At 71.7% G+C, this 18,974-nt stretch overlaps 2 protein-coding genes across 2 annotated transcripts; one reads left to right on the top strand and one right to left on the bottom strand.

Annotated features, from left to right (window-relative positions):
- The first annotated feature begins 4,077 nt into the window (after positions 1 to 4,077).
- Positions 4,078 to 14,117, top strand: TLX2 (T cell leukemia homeobox 2). The gene is made up of 5 exons (XM_065060095.1): positions 4,078 to 8,590; positions 10,892 to 11,129; positions 11,475 to 13,134; positions 13,548 to 13,672; positions 13,736 to 14,117. The coding sequence occupies exons 1-3, from the start codon at positions 7,822 to 7,824 to the stop codon at positions 11,689 to 11,691; spliced, it is 1,224 nt and encodes a 407-aa protein (XP_064916167.1). The 5' UTR covers positions 4,078 to 7,821; the 3' UTR covers positions 11,692 to 13,134; positions 13,548 to 13,672; positions 13,736 to 14,117.
- Positions 14,118 to 14,646: 529 nt separating this feature from the next.
- LOC135579456 (interleukin-12 subunit beta-like) lies at positions 14,647 to 17,330 on the bottom strand. The gene is made up of 6 exons (XM_065062942.1): positions 17,261 to 17,330; positions 16,651 to 16,872; positions 16,120 to 16,228; positions 15,867 to 16,048; positions 15,597 to 15,745; positions 14,647 to 15,206 (listed from the first exon to the last, which is right to left on the bottom strand). Exons 1-6 carry the CDS (start codon positions 17,328 to 17,330, stop codon positions 15,045 to 15,047), a joined length of 894 nt encoding a protein of 297 aa, XP_064919014.1. The 3' UTR covers positions 14,647 to 15,044.
- Positions 17,331 to 18,974: the final 1,644 nt, after the last annotated feature.

Here is an 18,974-nt window from a genome sequence, read left to right as displayed (position 1 = left end):
ATTCCCCTCGTGATCCGGGTCAGTTTATGTACTCCGGGTCCCGGTCAGCCCAGTGTGGCCCAGTCCAGCTGGCCAGGCTGTCCCGGCCCCCTGTGACCGACCGCAGTGGTTCAGCCTGGCCCTGTGCAGCGCTGCTGGCACCGCCTGAGCCCCGGCGACCCCGGTGTGTCCCCACGGCGTCCCTGCCTCCTGCATGGCTGGGCTCCAGCACCCGCAGCCCGGTGCCCCGGGAGGGGACCCCACTGGGAGCGGCGTGGGCCCCATCCCCGGCGCCCCACGGGCAGAGGCGGGCAGGATCGTGGCCCCCACGACCCACCCACCCACTGCGCGCCGGAGCCTGCCCGCCCCCCCGGCCCCTCCTCGCCGGGGGGTGAGAAATGAGGGTAGGGCGGGTGACACCCGGTCTGGGCAGGACCCGTCCCCATTTGTACCTGCCAGGGGCAGTTCCTGGGCGGAGCGGCCGGGCTGGGGGCTGCGGGGGTCACGGCCCGGCCAGCGCAGCCCTGGGGCAGGGCAGCATCGCTCACTGCCCGTGCCGCGCTGCACCCGGCACCGCACCGCATCCGGCACCCGGCACCGACACCGGCACCCGGCACCCGGCACCGGCACCGCACCCGACACCGGCACCGCACCCGGCACCGGCACTGCACCCAGCACCGGCACCGCACCCCGCACTGGCATCGCACTCAGCACCGGCACCGCACCCAGCACCAGCACCGCTCTGAGCACCAGCACTGGCACTGAACTGAGCACCAGCACCGCAGTGGTACTGGCACCACACCAGCTGACCTCTGGCACCAGCACTGGCACTGCACTGTGCACCAGCGCTGCACAAGCAGCAGCACCAGCAGCGCTGAAAGCCCCGAGCACGGCGCCGCAGTGGACACTGCCTGCCCGCTGCCCAGCCCCACGCGTGCCCTGCGCACGCCCCTTGTGCCCCCATGTCGCCCCTCGGCCCAGGCCAGCAGGACGGGTGGGTTGTGGTGCTGATCCAGAGTGAGGCAGCGCTGGCGAGGGGACAGCAGGACAGGGACAAGCACTGGCGTGTGCTGCGCAGTGGTGCCTGCTTGGTGCACGTCCCTGCGGAACCCTCTGACGCCAGCACAGAGCTCTCTGCGCCCCACACGCCGTCTCCTCACGCCCCACCTCATGCTCACCCCCGTGCTCATGGCAGCAGGTCCCCGCACACCTGCACCTACTGTCACCGGTGCTGACAGCCCCCGTTCGTGTGAATGAGCGCACATCCCACCCCTGTGCTCCCGCTCGTTCCCCCCTGCGCACACCAGCCTCACCTGTGACCCCTAGGCTGGTGAGGTGCAGGGTCCACAGGGCAGCTCCGGCACTGCCCAGGCAGGGCACCCACAGGGATGAGGGGCTGTGGAGGGGCTGGGGGGCCTGCAGCACCAGGACGGGGTACGCACACATGGTCCCTGTCCATGCTGGGCATGGGGGCCGGGGAGCCGGCAGCCAGCGCTCCCCAGGGCCGTGCTTGCCAGCCTGGCACGCATGAAGCTGCGCAGCTCTATCCTGTAAATAATTAATGCCTGGGCGGCAGCCGGCACTTCTCCCGGCCTCAGAGAGGCTCTGGGGCCGGGTGGGCCAGTGCTTTTAGCAGAGACCTGCTCAAATATTCAGCTCCATTTCCGCTGCGGAGCTGCGCGGGGCCTGGGCGGCTCCTTCTGGTAAGCGTGGCCGGGGGCTTTCCCGGCCGGGGCTGAGACTGGACACACTTGTGAGCACAGGGCAGCAGCGCTCTGCCCCGGGGCAGGCGGGTGGGGGCCACGGCCAGACCCGGCTCAGGACAGCAGGGACCACAGCGGGGCTGGGGCCAGCGGGTCCTGGGGCAGGATGGGCAGGACAGGCAGGGCGGGCAGGGCAGGCAGGACGGGCAGGATGGGCAGGATGGGCAGGGTGGCAGGACAGGCAGGACGGGCAGGGCGGGCAGGACAGGCAGGACAGGCAGGATGGGCAGGATGGGCAGGGCGGGCAGGGTGGCAGGGCAGGCAGGACAGGCAGGGTGGGCAGGACGGGCAGGACGGGCAGGATGGGCAGGACGGGCAGGACGGGCAGGACAGGCAGGGTGGGCAGGATGGGCAGGGCGGGCAGGGTGGCAGGACGGGCAGGATGGGCAGGGTGGCAGGACAGGCAGGATGGGCAGGATGGGCAGGGCGGGCAGGGTGGCAGGACGGGCAGGACGGGCAGGGTGGCAGGACAGGCAGGACGGGCAGGGTGGCAGGGCGGGCAGGCTGGGCAGGACGGGCAGGGTGGCAGGACAGGCAGGACGGGCAGGGTGGCAGGGCGGGCAGGCTGGGCAGGACGGGCAGGGTGGCAGGACAGGCAGGACGGGCAGGGTGGCAGGGCGGGCAGGCTGGGCAGGACGGGCAGGGTGGCAGGGCGGGCAGGGTGGCAGGACGGGCAGGACGGGCAGGGAGGCAGGACGGGCAGTGTGGCAGGGCAGGCAGGATGGGCAGTGTGGCAGGACGGGCAGGGGGCCCCGCGGGTTGCGTTGCGGGCGGCCGGGGGGCTGGGCGGTTATGGACTGAACTCCTGCCTAATGCACCTGATTGGATTTGCAGAATCCAATTACCTGCCCTCGGCCTTTGATAACGAGGTTCTGAGCGACGGCTTCTGTCAACGGCCCCACGGCAGCCACGGCCATGGCTACCAGCACCTGATGGCACCCCGGCACGGGCAGCACCGGCACCTGCAGCCGCGCGCCAGGCAGGAACCCCCAGCAGCCCCCAGGCAGTCTCAGGCCCCAGGGGAGGCAGTGATGGGGCTGGGGGCACCGGCGCCCCCAGGAACGCTTGGCCTGGTCAGGGAGGCTGGAGTACAGCAGAGGATCTCGGTGTGCCTGCCCGCGGCTCCGGCACCGCTGGTCCAGGGCGGAGGAGCGAGCCGGGCGGGGGCCGATGCTGCCCACCCTGCCAGCGCTGTGCCTGCCCGGCCCTGTGCATGAACCCCTCCCCCAGCACCCCCCCAAACCCCCTCTCCATCTCCACCCCCAGCCCTCCCCCCAAGCCATCGCCCCCCTGAAGGCCTGGGGGCTCGGAGCGGCCTGTGGGAGGTGCCCCCACCCGCAGGGCTCCCCACGACCTTCCCCCAGGTGGGGAGGTGCAGTGAGGGGCACGGCTGCCTGCGGCCCCTGCCCAGCGGCCCCCCCACGGCCCGGGCCGGTGTCCCTCGCCGCCCATGCGGCCCCGCCGCACCCGGCTCCTCCCCGAGGCCGCCGTGCAGAAGCCAATGGTCAGATGGTCACCGTGACGGTCACCGTGATGGTCACCGTGATGGTCACCGTGACGTGCGGGGCCCCGGGCGCGCGGTCTGGCCGCCTCCCGCCGTGCCGGGTGCTGCTCACGCTGCCCCCGCGCTCCCGGCGGGTCGGGGGGACGGACCGTGCGCCCACCGGCTGCCACCCCGCTCACCCCGCGCACCCCGGCCGGGTGCCGGCGCCCAGCCCGGGGCGGGCGGCGGGGGGCACCGGGAGTGTTTCATGCGGTTAAGAAGTGTCTGATTGAGGCAGGAGGCGCCAGCAGCTCCCCCGGGAGCCGCAAGCCAAGGACTGGAGGACCAAATGCAGGCTAAAGTAATCCAATCTGGGCTGGCTTCATCTAATTAGCCCAGAATTAACCCAGCAGCCAGAGAGGAGCTGACTGTCCCTACAGTTTGCCAGCGGGTTTGGGGGGAAGCGGGAGGAAGAAGGGGACGTCCAACAGTAATGAGATTACGGGGGGGAGCGGGCGGGAGCGGGCGGCTTGGCAGCATCTTGCCAATGGTAACGTGGGGCCCTACCAGGCCTCCGCTGCTTAATTGCCACGCACTGGCCGCGGTCGGCATGAGGGGCTGGCAGGGACCCGCTTCCATAGCTCCTGCCCCAGCAGCACCACCTGAGCACAGCAGGACTCCCTGCAGGGGACAGGGACACCGGCACGGCTGTCTGGCAGAGATGTGGCACCATGAAGCTGGGCGGCTGCATTGGCTGCGATTGGCAGCCCGGGGCCATGGGCACCGCGGGCACGGTGCGGGATGGGCACGGGGCCGGTGGTGGGGTCCGAGGGAGCGCTGGCAGCTCTGGGGTGGCTGCAGGGACGGGCAGTGCCACCAACAGGACCCCGTTATGGAGCAGGGTGGCAGCCAGACCCCCACGTGCCCACTCCCTGCCTGGGGAGTGTGAGGGCCACGGAGCCTGGGCCGGTGTGGGGCTGTGGGGTGGTTTGATGCTGAGATGCAGCCCCGCTCCCGGTGCCGGCCCCGGCAGAGCCGGTGCAGCTCCAGCAGGGCCCGGTGCCGCAGTGGCCATGGACAGAATGTCATGGCTGAAGGCTGATCTATCGCCTGGAACTGGGCAAATGCCCCTTCTGCTGTGTCCCATCTGGCCATCCCGGACTCTGAGGTGCCAGGTCACACTCCTGCCCCGATGTGGGGACGTGTTTGCTGTGCCCTGCAGAGAACTCCCGGTCCAGCCCCGTGGGGAAGGGAGAGACACACTCTGGGGACCACGGGGGCTCACGCTGTGGCGAGAAATGAGGAGTGGGTTTGTACCTGCGCACGCTGGGTGGTCCCAGTCCTCCCAGTGCGGGTGTATGGGGTCCCCCTGCCTGAGGCCTCGCTGGCCATGGGGTGTGAAGCTGGGGGCAGAGCCGGGGGGAGCCAGAAGCAGCAACTCTGCCTGGTGGCTGCATGGTGGCTCTGGGGACCCAAGAACAGGCACAGGGAGACAGCACTGTCCAGCTGCTGGTGGCCTGAGTGTCACTGGCCAGCCAGAGCCAGCAGCACGAGAAGGTGACAGCGGGGGGGGCCCTGGAGTCCCTGGGAGGGTGACCCCTGCACCCACAGCCCTTCTCGAGCCCTCGGGGCTCTCCCTGCCCTGGGGCAGCCGCAGCCACGGTGCTGGGGGGAGCCGGGCAGGGGTGTGCAGCCCAGCCAAGGGGCTGCATGTGCTGCCAGCCCCAGCCCCCTGTGGACACCTCCCGTCCGTCCAGAACCGGTGCCGGGTGCTGGGGTCGCCCTCTGCACCGGGGTCAGGCCGAGCACCCTCCTGGTGAGGCTGCAGACGGGGGTGCGGCCCAGGAGACCCCGTGGGCGCAGGGCGGACCGTGGCGCAGGCAGGCGCCGCATGAGCCCGTACGGCCCGCGGCCCCGTCACCCGTCCCCCAATCCATCTCCCAGGAGCAGCAGCATTCCAGCCCCTGGGCACGGCAAACATCTGCCTCGCGCTCCGGGTTTAATTAACCTGCTGCCTCCTCCCTCCCCCAGCACCCGGCGTTTCCTCCCCAGCGCTGCTCAGGGCTGGGACAAGCACTGACAGGGCCTGGGCCGACACCAGTGCCAACACAAGTGCCAGTGCCGTGGCCAGTGTCAGTGCCGGTGCCAATGCTTGCTGTGTCCACAGGGCCATGGCGAGCCTCCCTGCCGCACCAGCCCACAGCTGGCGGCTCTCTCTGGGCGGGAAAGCCACGGCCGTGCCGTGTGGGTGCAGCTGGAGCACTGGGTGGGTTTCTCCCGGCACCTGTCGGGCCATGTGCAGCAAACTGTAGGGAACTGGCAGGGCAGGGTCCTGGTGCTGCAGACCGGGGCACAGCGTCCCCCCGGCTGAGGCGCGTGGGGCCTCCCACCCATGGCACAGGGCTCCACGGGAGCAACGGGAAGAGAAATGCCTCTGGCATGCAACGCGGCAGTTCCGCACCTGCCCGGCACTGTGGTGGGACAGTGGCACAGCCAGCTCGGCACAGCACGGGGGTTGGGCAGGGCAGCGTGTGCCCAACCTGTGCCTGGCAGGGTTGGACATGTGTGTGTGTGTATGTGTGCATCCGCGCTGTGCCGCATGCGTGTATGCGTGTGCAGCAGGCTGTGCATACACACGCGTGTGCAGGCAGGCTGTGCCCCTGGGGAATATGTTTGTCTATCAGCACCCCATGGCACTGGGTGAGTGGGTGCCCCTGCGGCCACAGCTGCCCCACACCCCAGAGTTGCTGCGGGAGCAGGGACGGTCACCCCACACTGCAGCGGAGCTGGCTGAGCCTGAATCCACCCAGCGCCCCTGGTGTGTGTGGCCCCTGGTGCCCCCGGGGTGTGTAGTGTCCATTGGGACATGCAGTGCATTGCATGCGGTGCCCAGGATGTGTAGTGTGTGTTGGGACATGCAGTGCATTGCATGCAGTGCCCCTGGGATGTGCAGTGCCCCCAGGATGTGCAGTGCCCCCAGCACGTGCAGTGCCCCCGGGATGTGCAGTGCCCCCGGGATGCGGCAGCTGCGGTTCCCGGTGCCGCTGTGATTTACAGGCACAGGCCCCGGTAATGTCATTTACCCCAGACCGGTGGCGCCAGGGTGGCCGGGCAGCTGCCCCTCCTCGCCAGCCCCTGCCCCGGAGTCGTGACCCGCCCGGGACCCGGGACCCCCGTCCCGGGAGCCGCCGGGACCGACCCGCGGGTCTGCCCCACGACCGCACCTCACGGGCCGGACCCGCCGCTTGCGGAGCAGCTGTCGTGATAGCTGCCGGGAGCCCCGGTCCGAGCCGGTCCGGCCCGTGCTGCTCTCCGGTGGCCGCTACCGCCGCCGGTGGAGCGGGGCCGGTCCGCCGGCCGGGGCCGAGCCCGCCCCGGGCGGAATCGTTGCACCCCGCACACGGGCACCCGGTGGGGCTGCAGCAGGCCCCGCTTTTGCGAGCCAGGTACGAGCGTCCCGACGGGCCGGTCTAGGCTCCGTGCCCGGGAACGGCGGGTCGGAGGGACCGGGGTCCGTGTCCCGCGAACGGCTGATTAATAGGAACAGCGGGTTCGCGCTACCGGGAACGGCGGGTCCGCGGGAACCAGAGTCTGTGACTCGGGAACGGTGAGTCGGGGGAACTGCGATCCATGATCACAGAACGGCGGGTCCGTGGAGAATGGGGTCCGTGCTACCGGGAACGGCGGGTCCGGGGGAAACGTGATCCATGGCCCGGGAACGGAAGGTCGACGTAACTGGGGTCAGTGTCCCGGGAACGGCGGGTTCCTGGTAACCGGGGTTCATCCACCGGGAACGGCGGGTTTGGAGAAGCGGGATTCGAACCACCCGGCAGGGCGGATGGGTCCGTGCCCCGGGAACGGCGGGTCGGGGGAAGCTAAACGTGTGTCCCCGGGAGCGCGGGTCCCTGCTACCGGGAGGGGCGTATTAGTCCGTGCTCCGGGACCGGTGGCTCGGGGGAACCGCGGGACGTCTGGGAGCGGCGGATCTGGGCAAACGCCGGGTCCGTGTCCCGGGAGCGGCGGCGCCAGGGACCGAGAGGTCCGGTCGCTCCGCGGTGGACGGGCTCGGTGGTACCGGACTCGGTGCGCCCGGACAGCAGCGGGTCAGCGGAACGAAGCCTGCGCGACTCAGAAGCGGTGGGCGCGGTGCGGGTCCCTGCGTCCCGGGATGCAGGAACGGGCTAGCGGCGCCCGGACCGGGACTGCTCCATATGCCCTGGGGGGCGCAGCCGTGTGTCCCGCGAGGACGGGAGGCCGCGGCTCCGCCTCGGGCGGCCAAGCGGCGGTCCCGGCCCTTCCGCGCTGTGCGCCCCGACGCCCCCGGGGCGCGGAGAGGCACCGGTATCGCGGCGGCTTCGGTGGCCGCCGCGCCGTCCCTTCGTTGCTGCGCGCCGGAGGGCGTCAGGCGGCTTCCCCGGCGGCGGGGAACCGGACCGGAGCGCGGCGGGGCCAGGGGCGTCCCGGGGCCGGCCGGGGCGCTGTAAGCTCTGGGCCCGACGGGCCGGGCTGGAGCAGGTGCGAGAGCCCCGGCGGCCGGCGAGCCGGGAGCCCGGTGCCACGGCAGGGGGGGGGCCGGTGGCGGGGTGTGGCCCCGGGATGCGTGAGCCTCCGCCCCCGGGGGCGCGGGGCTGTCAATCACGGGGCACGGCCGCCAATCAGGGCGCGGGCGGTCGGGATTTTGGCAGGTACAGATGGAGCGGGGCAGAAAAGCGCGCGCCGCCGGGACCCGCCGCGCACCCGCGCTCCCGCGCCGGGGCCGCCAGCAGCCGCGGGCCATGCCCCGGACCCGGCCGCTGCCCCGGCCGCTGCCCCGGCTCCAGCCCCAGCCCCGCCGGGCCCGCAGCGGGCGCCCCGAACCAGCCACCCCCGCTCCCGCCCCCGCGCGGGGCCGCCCGCTGCCGCCCGCCGCCGCCCCCCGCTGCCCCCCGGCCATGTCCGCGCCCCGCCGGCTCTGAGCGCGGCCGGGCGATGGAGGCGGCGGCGCTGGCGCGGGAGGGCGGCGGTCAGGGCCCCCCGCCCCACGAGCCCATCAGCTTTGGCATCGACCAGATCCTCGGCGGCCCCGAGCCCGCGGGCGGCGGCGCGGGACCGGCCCGGGCGGCGGGGGAGCCCGACTACGGGCTCTACGGCGGCGGGTACGGCCCCGCCTGCACCCTCGGCTCCTACAACCTCAACATGAGCATGAACGTGAGCGTCAACGTGACCCCCGCGCCCGCCGCGCCGCCCGCCGGGGTCATCCGCGTCCCGGCCCACCGGCCCGCGCCCGCCGCGCCGCCCGCCCCGCCGCCGCCGGTGCCCGGGCTCTCGGGGCTCACCTTCCCCTGGATGGAGACGACGCGCCGCATCGCCAAGGACCGGCTCTCAGGTGAGTGCGGCGGGACGGCTACCGACCGTTACCGGCGGCTCCGCTGGCTCCGTCGGTGCGGCTCGGCGGGCGCGGAGCGGTTCCGCGTCACCCGCGGGGACCGGGCGAGGTTGGCCGGGCACCGTGCGCTCCGCCGGTTCCCGCAGCGCGGGTCCTCGCCCGCGGCCGCCCCCGCCCCGTTCCTCCGGGTCCCGCCGGGCCGGGCTCTCGCCGCCGCTGGACGCGGCCGCCGTCGGGGCCCGCCGGGAGCAGCTCGGGGCTGGCGCGGCCACCGGCAGCTCCGCCGCGGTCCCGCTCTGCCGCCCGGCGGCTCCGGGCAGGAGGCGGGCCGGGGTCCGGCTCCAAGCGGTGCCCGAGCAGTCCTGCCGTGCTCTGGCCTCGGACTCTGCGCCATGTCCGGTCCCTTCCTTGCGCCCGAGGGCAGCAGCTGGCGGCTCCATCCCACCCGTGGCTGTGTCAGGAGCGGGTGCAGGGACCCACGGTGGGGTTGTGGGGCAAAACCCATCTGCGTGCGGGACTGGGCACGAGGAGCAGGTACCCCTGTCCCATGTGGCCGTGGGGATGCGACAGGTGCTGTGGGTGTCTGTGGGGCCCGGCTGTGCAGTGCCTGGGGATGGACTCAGAGACCCACTGTGCCTGGACAAGCACGGGGCATGGGGCACGGGTGCTGTGGGAGATGCTGGGCTGGGGCTGGGGAGGGCAGCTGGTGGTGCAGGTGTCAGGGAGGTGGTGCAGGATCCCGGTGCTGCCAGCGGGGCCAGGGGCTGAGTGCTTGTAGTGGGGGCTGGAGCACCCAGTGCTGGGGTGGGGATGCCGACTGCTGCACCCTGGAGGAGAAGGTGCGGGGTGCTGTGGTTGGGATGCTGGTGTGGGTGCGGTGTGCCGGGCGGGTGCCGGGGAGCTCTGGCCTGGCTCAGCTTAGCTCGGCTCCTTCCCAAGATGGCGGCACTGCCACGTCCGCAGTGCGTGGCTCCATGTGGGGACAAGGCTGGGGCCACACGGGGCTGGGGGCTGAGCGCTAGCTGTGGGGACACTGGGGCCATGTGGGGTGTGGGGGCTGTGGGGGCCCAGCCTGGACACCAGCAGAGCCGGGTTCGCCTCCCGGCCCACCCCGCCATCGCGGTGGTGACGAAGCACCGTCCCTCACAGGGTGGCGGGTGACGTCCCCGTCTCCTGCCTGGCGCCAGTGGTGGGTGGACGAGGCGGCCCCTCCCCGGTACGGGGTCTCCCAGCATGGCCATCACTCAGCACCGTTGGCCTTGGGGTGGTCTGTGGGCTGTCGGCATCTGTTGTCAGCGAGGGGCCGCCCCGCATGAGGAGGAGGCGCGGGGGCCTCTGTCCCCCGACTGCGCGGCTCCACCTGCGTCAACCGCGTCCGCCCCCGCCGGCGGGCAGCCTGGCTCCCTGCCCGCGCTGCCTGCGGGTGCTGGCGGGAGGGGGGTCCAGCCTTACGGGGAGGGTCTGCTGGGCACCAGGGTGTCCCCGGGGCTGCTGTGGGGTCTGCCCATGTCCCTGTGGCCCCATTGTGGCCCCATGGCAGCCCCATGAGCAGCTCTGCCCGTGCGGTGCTGGCGCTGGCACTCACGAGGGCCATGGTGTGCAGGGCTGTGGCTTGGCTGTGGGTGCCATGGGAGCAGGAACTGGGTGCTGCACCCCACCGAGCTCTTGCCTTCATCTGTGCCGCTTTGCTGCCCCGACACTCCCAGTGGCTCTGGCTGTGTCCATGGCTGCATGTGGCACAGCGGACTCGCTGTCCCTGGCTCATCCCGGCCATGCGGGGACAGCCCGTTCCCAGCCCCTGGGCAGCTGGCGGTGGCCAGACTGGCCGCTGCCGGCACATGGAAGGAGATGCCGGCTGCCTCCTGATGGCATCTCCAGGAGGGCTGGGAAGTCACTGCAGAGCCGCAGAGGCTCCTCTGGGGCTGTGACAGGGCTCGGCACGCAGGGAAGGGTGAGTTTGTGCTGCTGGCCACCCTGCTGGCCCCAGCCCATAGCCACCGGGCCAGGGGAGCAGTTGGGCTGTGGCCGTGGGCTTAGGACTGGCCTTGTCTTGAGCTGCTCGTGTGCCTCTGGGCTCTGGGAGCAGGTGGGGTGACTCAGGGTCTCCTCCTCCCCTCCTCTCTGCCAGGCAGTGCTGGTGGCCTTCCTGGAGCTCGCTGTCCCCACGGCCCCGAGCATCCCCGCAGGCCTTGTGTTCAGCAGGGACCCTGCCCGGCCCCTGCCTGTGCGGAGCAGCAGTGACAGGGTGTCCCTGTCCCTCACGGCTCCCCGAGCAGCCCCTCACCCTTCCTCTGCCCGCAGCCGCGCTGTCGCCCTTCGCGGCGACCCGGCGGATCGGGCACCCCTACCAGAACCGCACGCCGCCCAAGCGGAAGAAGCCGCGGACCTCCTTCAGCCGGGTGCAGATCTGCGAGCTGGAGAAGCGCTTCCACCGGCAGAAGTACCTGGCCTCGGCCGAACGGGCCACCCTGGCCAAGGCCCTCAAAATGACGGATGCCCAGGTCAAGACCTGGTTCCAGAACCGTCGCACCAAGTGGAGGTAACAGAGCTGGGCCTGGAGCGGCTGCCGCAGCCCCCACAGCTCTGACCCGCTGCCCCCTCCAGCAGCCACTGCGCCCCGTGGCTGCCACCCCCGGGAGAGGCTGGGCTGGCACCCGTCCCCACGGCATCCCGCTGTGCCCGTCCCCACGGCTTCCTGCTGTGCCCATCCCCATGGCATCCCCTGCGTCCATCCCCACGGCATCCCCCGTTCCCGGCTGGATGAGGCGCGGTGGTGCCGGAGGAGGGAAGGTTGGCGGGTGGAGGCTCTGGGGCGGTGCCGGGCCGGTGCACAGCGGTGCTGGCAGCTGGAGGGGCAGCGCTGGACGGGCTGTGTTCCTGGCAGGAGGCAGACGGCAGAGGAGCGCGAGGCCGAGCGCCAGCAGGCCAACCGCCTGATGCTGCACCTGCAGCAGGAGGCTTTCCAGAAGAGCCTGAGCCAGCCGCTGCCCCAGGACCCGCTCTGCATGCACAACTCCTCCCTCTATGCCCTGCAGAACCTGCAGCCCTGGGCTGAGGACAACAAGGTGACGTCCGTCTCAGGGGTGGCCTCCGTGGTGTGAGGTCCCCGGGGGCCATGGACACGCCGGTGGGCAGTGGGAGCACGGCGGGGTCTGAGCCCAGCACCTTGGGCTGCTGCCCAGGAGCTGCCCCCATCGGCAGCCCCCTCCCTACCGTGGGATGGCCTCCCTGGGCCCCCTTTGCTGTCCCCCCGGGCCCATGGCCACCCTGCAGCTCCAGGTGGGCAGATGTGCCCCTGGTTGGACTCCAAAGCTCTGTCGACCCTGCCTGGGCCCTGCCTGCGTCACCGCCGTGGGCAGCCCCCGTCGGACCCTCTGGGGAGCCCAGGGCTGGACCCCACACCCTGCTGTGCCAGACCGGGCCCCCGCCCCAGGGCCCCCCACGCTGGGGGCAGCTCCTTGGGTGGTCCCAGCTCAGGACCCGCTGCCCACCCACCAGCAGCCCCCAGCCCGGCAGCCTCCACCCGGAGCCCCCAGCTCGCTGTGGGGGGAGCCCCCGCCCGCAGAGACGGCTGCTGCGGGGTCTGCACCACCCACACGCACTTGCCTTGTCCTGGCTGGAGTTTGCCGGCTCTGGGTCCCAGCTGCAGCCCCTGGACTGGATGAGGAACCTACAGCCCCCACCCCCCAGTAGTGGGACAGACTGACGGACTGGGCTCACCCGCCCCGTGGGCCAGGCTCCTGCCCACTCCTGGCCCCTCACCCACCGGTGTTCTGGCTCCCTGGAGCCCCGGGCCTGGACGTGCCCCCACAGCACCCCGCTACAGACTCGGATTGCACCAGCCCCCCCAAATGGGACTGCCCTTGTGCCCACAACCCCCAGTCTCTGGCTTCAGGGACCCCCTTCACTTCCCCCTGCGCCACCGGGGTCAGACTGAACCTCGATCTGATGTGACCCACAGCACACTTGTGGGGAAGCAGAGGGGTGCGCTGGGGCTGGAACACCCCCCTTCTCCAGCAAATATCTCTTCTTCCCTGGTGACCTCCTGAGTGTCCCCAGCCATGGCCGGGGGTCCCCACCCCTGCCTTGTTCCCCTCTCAGCTGCCCCCCAGCCCCATCGTCTCCCCTGCTTCACCAATGTGGTGCCTGGTCAGTGGGACCCTAAACTTGACCTTGACCCCACCTCGGCGCTGTCCTGGAGCCTCTGCTGCCCCCGCGTTGGGCCCGGCGGGAGGCGGGCAGCCGGTGCCGGTGCCCCGGCAGCGGGATTGGCTGCGGTTCCGTGACGCGGCCCCGTTTCACCGGGGGCGGAACCGCGGCGGCGCGGCCGCAGAAGCGGCGGGATGAGCGCGGCCGAGGGCTGGCCCCGGTGCCGGCGGGGGGGCGAGGCGGTGCTGCGCGCCCGGGCCGAGGCTGCCGGGTACCGGCGGCTGCTCCGCGCCCGCGCGGCCGAGGTGGAGGCGCTGCGCGGGGCCGTGGGCGCGCTGCACCGGCAGCTGCAGGGGCTGCGGGACCGGCGCAGCGGGGAGCTCGCCAAGTACCAGGTGCGGGGCGCCGGGCGGCCTGGGAAAGGGCAGGTGGCTGGGCTGAGGGAGGGCGCGGAGGTTGGGGGTTGGAGGGGAAGCCCAGGCGCTGGGGGGGTGTGGTGCGGGGCTCGGATGCCCGGGGGCTGGGGAGCGGGAGGAAGGGAGTCAGGACGGGGCTGAGGAGGAGGGTCCGGGTGGCGTTGCGGGACGGGGGTCAGGCAGGATCTGCGGAGCGGGGTTCGGGTGGGCCGGGGGTCCGTGCTGGGCCAGGGTCGGAATGGGGCTGGGGAGGGGGGTTCAGGTGCGGCAGGGGGTCGGGATGGGGGTGGGGAGGGGGCTTCGGGGGCCGGGCCGGGGCTGGGGGGCTCCGGGTGCCTGTGCGGGGCAGGGCTCGGGCCGGGGTCCCGGGCAGTGCTGACGGACGGCGGCAGGAGCGGGTGGCGGAGCTGGAGCGGGAGATCGGCGCGGCGGAGGCGGAGATGGCCCGGTGCCTGCGGGAGTACCCGGCGCTGCTGCGGCTGCGGATGGCGCTGGAGGCGGAGATCGCCGCGTACCGGTACGCGGGGGGGGCGGTGGGGCGGGCGGGGCGCGGGGCTCAGCCCGGGCCTGTCTCTTGCAGGGAGATGCTGGAGGGCGAGGAGCTGCGCCTGGGCTGCCTGGCCCCGCCGTGACGGGACCCCGCGCCCCCAGAGCCCGGACTCTGCTCCTCGGCGTCCCCTGAGTCCCCCTTGCCCGCGCCTTGGGACCTCCACCCCCAGACGCCCAGGCCGAGGGCCCCCCGGCCCTTCTGGCGTCCTGGAGCCTCGGCCCTTCTGTCCCCTGTGCCATGGGCTCCCTGGACTCCTGGGCTCCCTAGACCCCCGCCCCGGGAGACCCCAGCCCCCCAGGAGGGCAGCGCGCGTGGGGTCGCACACTCTCACCAGCCTCCCCGGAGCAGCAGCGAGGCTGGGCTCCCAGCCCCAGCCTGTGCGGAAGCACCTCAATAAAGCCCCGTGGCATTACCCAGAGCTGGCCTGTCTGTAGTGGGGGGGCTGCTCGGCTGGGGGGCCTGGGCTCCCTCCCACCTGGCTGCAGCCCGTCGCCCCCGGGCTGGGCACCCCATGGGGATGCCAAGTGGGGCACATCATGGAGGCCCAACCATGGGCATGTGGTGTAGGGGACTGTGCCCCCCCAGTGCTGGTGGGTGGTCCCTGGCCGACCCCTCCATGTCTGTGTCCTGTCCTAGGACAGATGTTCCTGGGGTCAGGCAGGGATCTTGCACCCTGGGATGTAGGGAGGGGGCGCGGCCCCCCAGGGCATGTCCGCTTGGTGGGGACTGGGGATGATGCACCGCTGCAGCCACACTGGAGGAGGCAGAGCTCTGGGGTGATGAGGAACAGGGGGTCCAGGGTGCCTGTGTACCACGGCGAGCAGCTGGGCAGGGCCATGGGACACCCACCCAGGCTGGGGCGTGTGTGCGTGTCATGTGTGTGTTCTCAGCCGCATGTGAAGACCCTGGGGGCTGAGCCCGGCAGCCCCCGCTGGCAGGGAGGGGGCCCCTCAGGCAGCTGTGGGGCAGCGGGGACCCATGCAAGCCTGTGACTCTGTGGGACCGGCACCATTTGGGCACCTTGAGCAGGAGGGCAGGAAGCAGACCTGCCTGCGGGTGCCTGGCCAGAACGCGGGGACCAAGGGACCAGCACCCCCCACCACACAAAAAGTGACTGAGGCTGTGCTAACGCCAAGCCCAGCTCTTTAATGGTTAACAATCCATTCCAAACCGTGCAGGGGCAGGGGAAGGTTGGTGTCGGGTGCCCATGGCAGCTGCACCTGGGGGATGCTGTGCTGTAGCCCCAGCCCCGGGGGGCCATGGCCACGGCGTCCCTGCGCACGCAGGGGTGCAGCGGGTGGGAGTGGTGCGCGGGGAGAAGGGGTGTCCGTGTGCGAGGTCACCGCGCTCGGAGCCGGGGCTGCCGAGCTGCGCCGACATCCTGCCAGCTGCTCCAGGGGCTCCAGGCGGGGTTGGCATAGGGGTCCTGGCAACTGATGCGCACCCGCCGCACCCGCCCCTGCAGCCGCAGCTCCTCCGTGCCCTCCACGTACCTGTCAACCTGCAAGTGGGGCAGGTCACAGCCTTGGGGGGCAGGAGGCACCGGGGCCGCGGGGGGTGAAGCTGTGGGGACGGGGGACAGGGCGGGAGCAGAGCTCAGCGCCGGGGCTCAGGGTTGGCGGACACGGGGAGCTCCCGGGCTCGGGCAGTGAGGCTGCTGGGTGCGGGTGGCACTGGTGCGGGGAGCAGAGGTGACAGCCGGGGTGACCATGCGGCACCCCAAGGGGAGCAGCGTGAAGTGGGGAGGGGGTCTTGCTGAGCCCCCGGTGAGTCCCCGTTCCCAGTGGCCCCCCCGGCAGCGGGAAGAGCCCAGTCTGGGGCCGGGCGGGCGCAGCAGAGCGAGGGCCGGGGCAGCGTGCGCGGGGCCGGGGCTCGGGCGTCCCGCGGTTACCTGCGTGCCGTTGCGGAGCTCATACTGCAGCCGGTAGAGCAGAGCGAAGTAGGACTTGGGGAGCGGCCAGGAGGCGGGGGGGGCCCAGGTGAGGTGGAGCTGCTCCCCTCGCCGCTGCACGGTCAGCTCCCGCGGCGGGTCCGGCCGCACTGCGGGCACAGCGGGGTCAGCACGGGGCGGCGCTGCCCAGCCCGGGGCCGAACCCTCCCACAGGACCCCCAGCGCCCCCAGAACCTCCCCCGGGCCCCAGTGCCGCCGGGCTGAGCTCACCGATGTCGCGGACGAAGAAGTGGAAGGAGAAGTTGAGGTAGGAGGTGTCCGAGAGCCCCTCCAGCTGCAGCTCCATGGGGCGCAGCTCCTCGGCGAAGGGGCAGAAGGATGGATCGGCCAGGCTGGCGCTGAACCGGCCCCAGCGCCCGGCTGCCGGCACCCACTGCCCCAAGGAGCCGTCGCTGCGGGGGGAGGCGGGCGTGAGGGCTGGGTGCTCACGGGCCGGGGCGGGGGGGGTCCCTGGGGCACCCACCTGCGCGTGAGGCGGGCGCGGAAGATGGCGGAATGGGGTCCCATCCAGGAGCAGTGGAAGGAGCCGCGGTAGGACTCAGCCTGGCAGGACACGTTCATCCTCTCCTTGCCTGAGGGGGTTGATGGCTCGGGGGGCTGCACGGGGCCTGTGCCGTACGGGGAGGGGCCTGCACAGCCTGCCCGGCGCGTCCCCGCAGCCCCGCGGGCTCGGCACCAACATCCGCAGCTGCACGAGCACCTCCCGGTCCCCAGCCTGCCCCTGCACCCCCGTCACCCCTGCTTCCCCTGCACCCCCGTTACCCCCGCTTCCCCTGCACCCCCGTCACCCCTGCTTCCCCTGCACCCCCATTACCCCCGCTTCCCCTGCACCCCCGTCACCCCCGCTTCCCCTGCACCCCCGTCACCCCTGCTTCCCCTGCACCCCCGTCACCCCTGCTTCCCCTGCACCCCCGTCACCCCTGCTTCCCCTGCACCCCCGTCACACCCCACTTCCCCTGCCTGGCCGTGCCCCCCCCATGCCCACCCCGCGTACCGGTGCCGCTGACCACCACGTAGGTGCTGTCCAGCAGGACGGAGCCAGCCCAGCAGCTGTAGTTGCCGGCAGCCGGCAGGTCCAGGCCGAGGATGGTGAGGGTCTGGCCCTCGGCCACCACCTCGGCCATGGGCTCGGGCTCCCCGTTCTGCGTCCAGCTCACGCGCTGCACCGACGTGTTGCATGTCACCACCACGTCCCCATTCAGTTCCCCCACCTGAACTGGAGACCACAGGCGGAGTCTGGGGTCAGACGGGCTGTGGGGTGGGCAGCCCAACCCTGCCACAACGGGCATCCTGACCCACCGCATCCATCCTGACCCACCGCATCCATCCTGACCCACAGTCCCCAGCCCTGCTCCTCACCACCTTTGCCATCACCCCACGGACATCCACAGCCTGCCCATCCCCTGCTCCCTCGCCCCACGTCCCCGTCACTCCCCTGCCTGTCCTCTAACCCCCACCAGGAGTGCAGCCCCAACCCGGGCTCACGTCACCCCATGTTAGAGGGGTGTGGGTGCTCCCTCCTGCTGCTGTGCAGGTCCCACAGCCCCCACCCCTGGGGTATCGCCCCCCAAGGCCCCCACAGTGCCCAGGCGGGCAGGACTCACACTTTGGGGGGAAGGTGGTCAGGGCACCTGCAGACACAAGGCACAGCACCAGCCCCAACAGCACCAGCATCTGTGGGGGAAGGAAGGGCAAGGGCAGCCCCGTGCCGGGGGTTCTAGTGGTACCACCAAGGATGGGAGCCGCCAAGCTGGGTGCACCAGCAGGACCAGTAAGGGCCGAGCCCTCGGCCCTGAGGCAGCAGCAGGGTCAGGCAGGAGGGGGAGCGGTGGGGGGGGAGCTGATGCAACACCCCAACATGACACCCTGACCCTTCCCACCGCCACCCCGCTGGGTCCCCGTGGGTAGGGGCTGCAGTGCCCCGGGGATCCCCGGTGCTGTGCTGCGGGACCCCAGCCGTGCCTACCTCTCCGCCGTGGTGCGCGCTGCTCCGGGGGCTCGGCCAGGCTGGGCCGGGTATATAGCAGAGCGGGACCCTGCGGGGCTGCCCCAAGGTGAAGCCAAACCACAGCAGCATCACAGTTCTCAGAAGAGGAGAGAGCTGTGCGGCTGGGGCTGCGAGCAGGGACCCACGCTCAGCCCCGACCCCCGCCCAGCCTGGAGGACTCACCGCCCGTACTTCCCCGGCTGGGGGGAGCTGGGGGACACCAGGACCTGCTGTCCTGCCCTGACCCACCTCCCCTTCTCCAGGGTTTTTCCCCCAGAGGTGCCGGACACTGAACAGGCTCCCCAGGGAGGTGTCACGGCCCCAGCCTGACAGTGTTCAAGAAGAGACTGGACAACGTCCTCAGACACACGGGGTGACCTGTGGGGTGTCCTGTGCAGGGACAGGAGCTGGACTCCATGATCCTGTGGGTCCCTCCAACCCAGGACATTCTGTGACGCTGCGACCGAGGGCATGGCCGGGGCAGTGAGGACGGGCCCCGTGCTAGGAACTGCTGGGTGAAGAGTGACAGAACCCCGGGTGCTCCCAGCACCCTCAAGCGATCCTGGCTGTGGGTCTGCATGTCACCGTGTGCCGCAGAAGCACCTGCTGCCCCCACCACTGGGATGGGACCACCGGCTCTGGCAGCACCTGTCCCAGAGGTGTGGTGCTTGGCCCCAGCCTTCGGGCTGCCATGGGTCTGGGGAGCGGAGTGGGTTCCCAAGGAGGCTTGGGGTGCTGCATCCCCCAGGCACCCACTGTCCTGCCCCTTCTCCCCCTCCCAGGCCACACGGCTGCTCTGGTGCTTGTCCCCCGGGATGCTGGGACAGGGACATGGGGGTACAGGCAGCCACAGCCACCGGCCTTCCCTTTGCCATCCTGGCAAGCACAGCCCAGCTTCTGCACCCATACCAGGCACTGGGCAGCCCCCAGGACAGGCTCCCCAGGACAGGCTCCCCAGGACAGGATCCCCAGGACAGGATCCTCAGGATGGGCTCCCCAGGACAGGATCCTCAGGATGGGCTCCCCAGGACAGGATCCCCAGGACAGGCTGCCCAGGACAGGATCCCCAGGGCAGGATTCCCAGGACAGGATCCTCAGGATGGGCTCCCCAGGACAGGATCCCCAGGGCAGGATCCCCAGGACAGGATTCCCAGGACAGGATCCCCAGGATGGGCTCCCCAGGACAGGATCCCCAGGGCAGGATTCCCAGGACAGGATCCTCAGGATGGGCTCCCCAGGACAGGATCCCCAGGACAGGATTCCCAGGACAGGATCCCCAGGATGGGCTCCCCAGGACAGGATCCCCAGGACGGGATCCCCAGGATGGGCTC

Source organism: Columba livia, chromosome 4, assembly GCF_036013475.1.
Source record: "Columba livia isolate bColLiv1 breed racing homer chromosome 4, bColLiv1.pat.W.v2, whole genome shotgun sequence".
Classification (NCBI taxonomy): domain Eukaryota; kingdom Metazoa; phylum Chordata; class Aves; order Columbiformes; family Columbidae; genus Columba; species Columba livia.
Note: the sequence above shows the minus strand (reverse complement) of the source record. Positions and strands in the feature narration are given on the sequence as shown.

Bases quoted from the DNA above. Each gene is read 5' to 3' on its own strand.
- LOC135579456 (XM_065062942.1), bottom strand. From the start codon at position 17,330: ATGCTGGTGCTGTTGGGGCTGGTGCTGTGCCTTGTGTCTGCAGGTGCC. The intron at 16,873-17,260 runs GTGAGTCCTGCC...TGTGGTCTCCAG, and splicing joins GACCACCTTCCCCCCAAAGT to TTCAGGTGGGGGAACTGAAT. The intron at 16,229-16,650 runs GTACGCGGGGTG...CAACCCCCTCAG, and splicing joins CGTGGTGGTCAGCGGCACCG to GCAAGGAGAGGATGAACGTG.
- TLX2 (XM_065060095.1), top strand. From the start codon at position 7,822: ATGCGTGAGCCTCCGCCCCCGGGGGCGCGGGGCTGTCAATCACGGGGC. The intron at 8,591-10,891 runs GTGAGTGCGGCG...CTCTGCCCGCAG, and splicing joins CGCCAAGGACCGGCTCTCAG to CCGCGCTGTCGCCCTTCGCG. The intron at 11,130-11,474 runs GTAACAGAGCTG...TGTTCCTGGCAG, and splicing joins AACCGTCGCACCAAGTGGAG to GAGGCAGACGGCAGAGGAGC.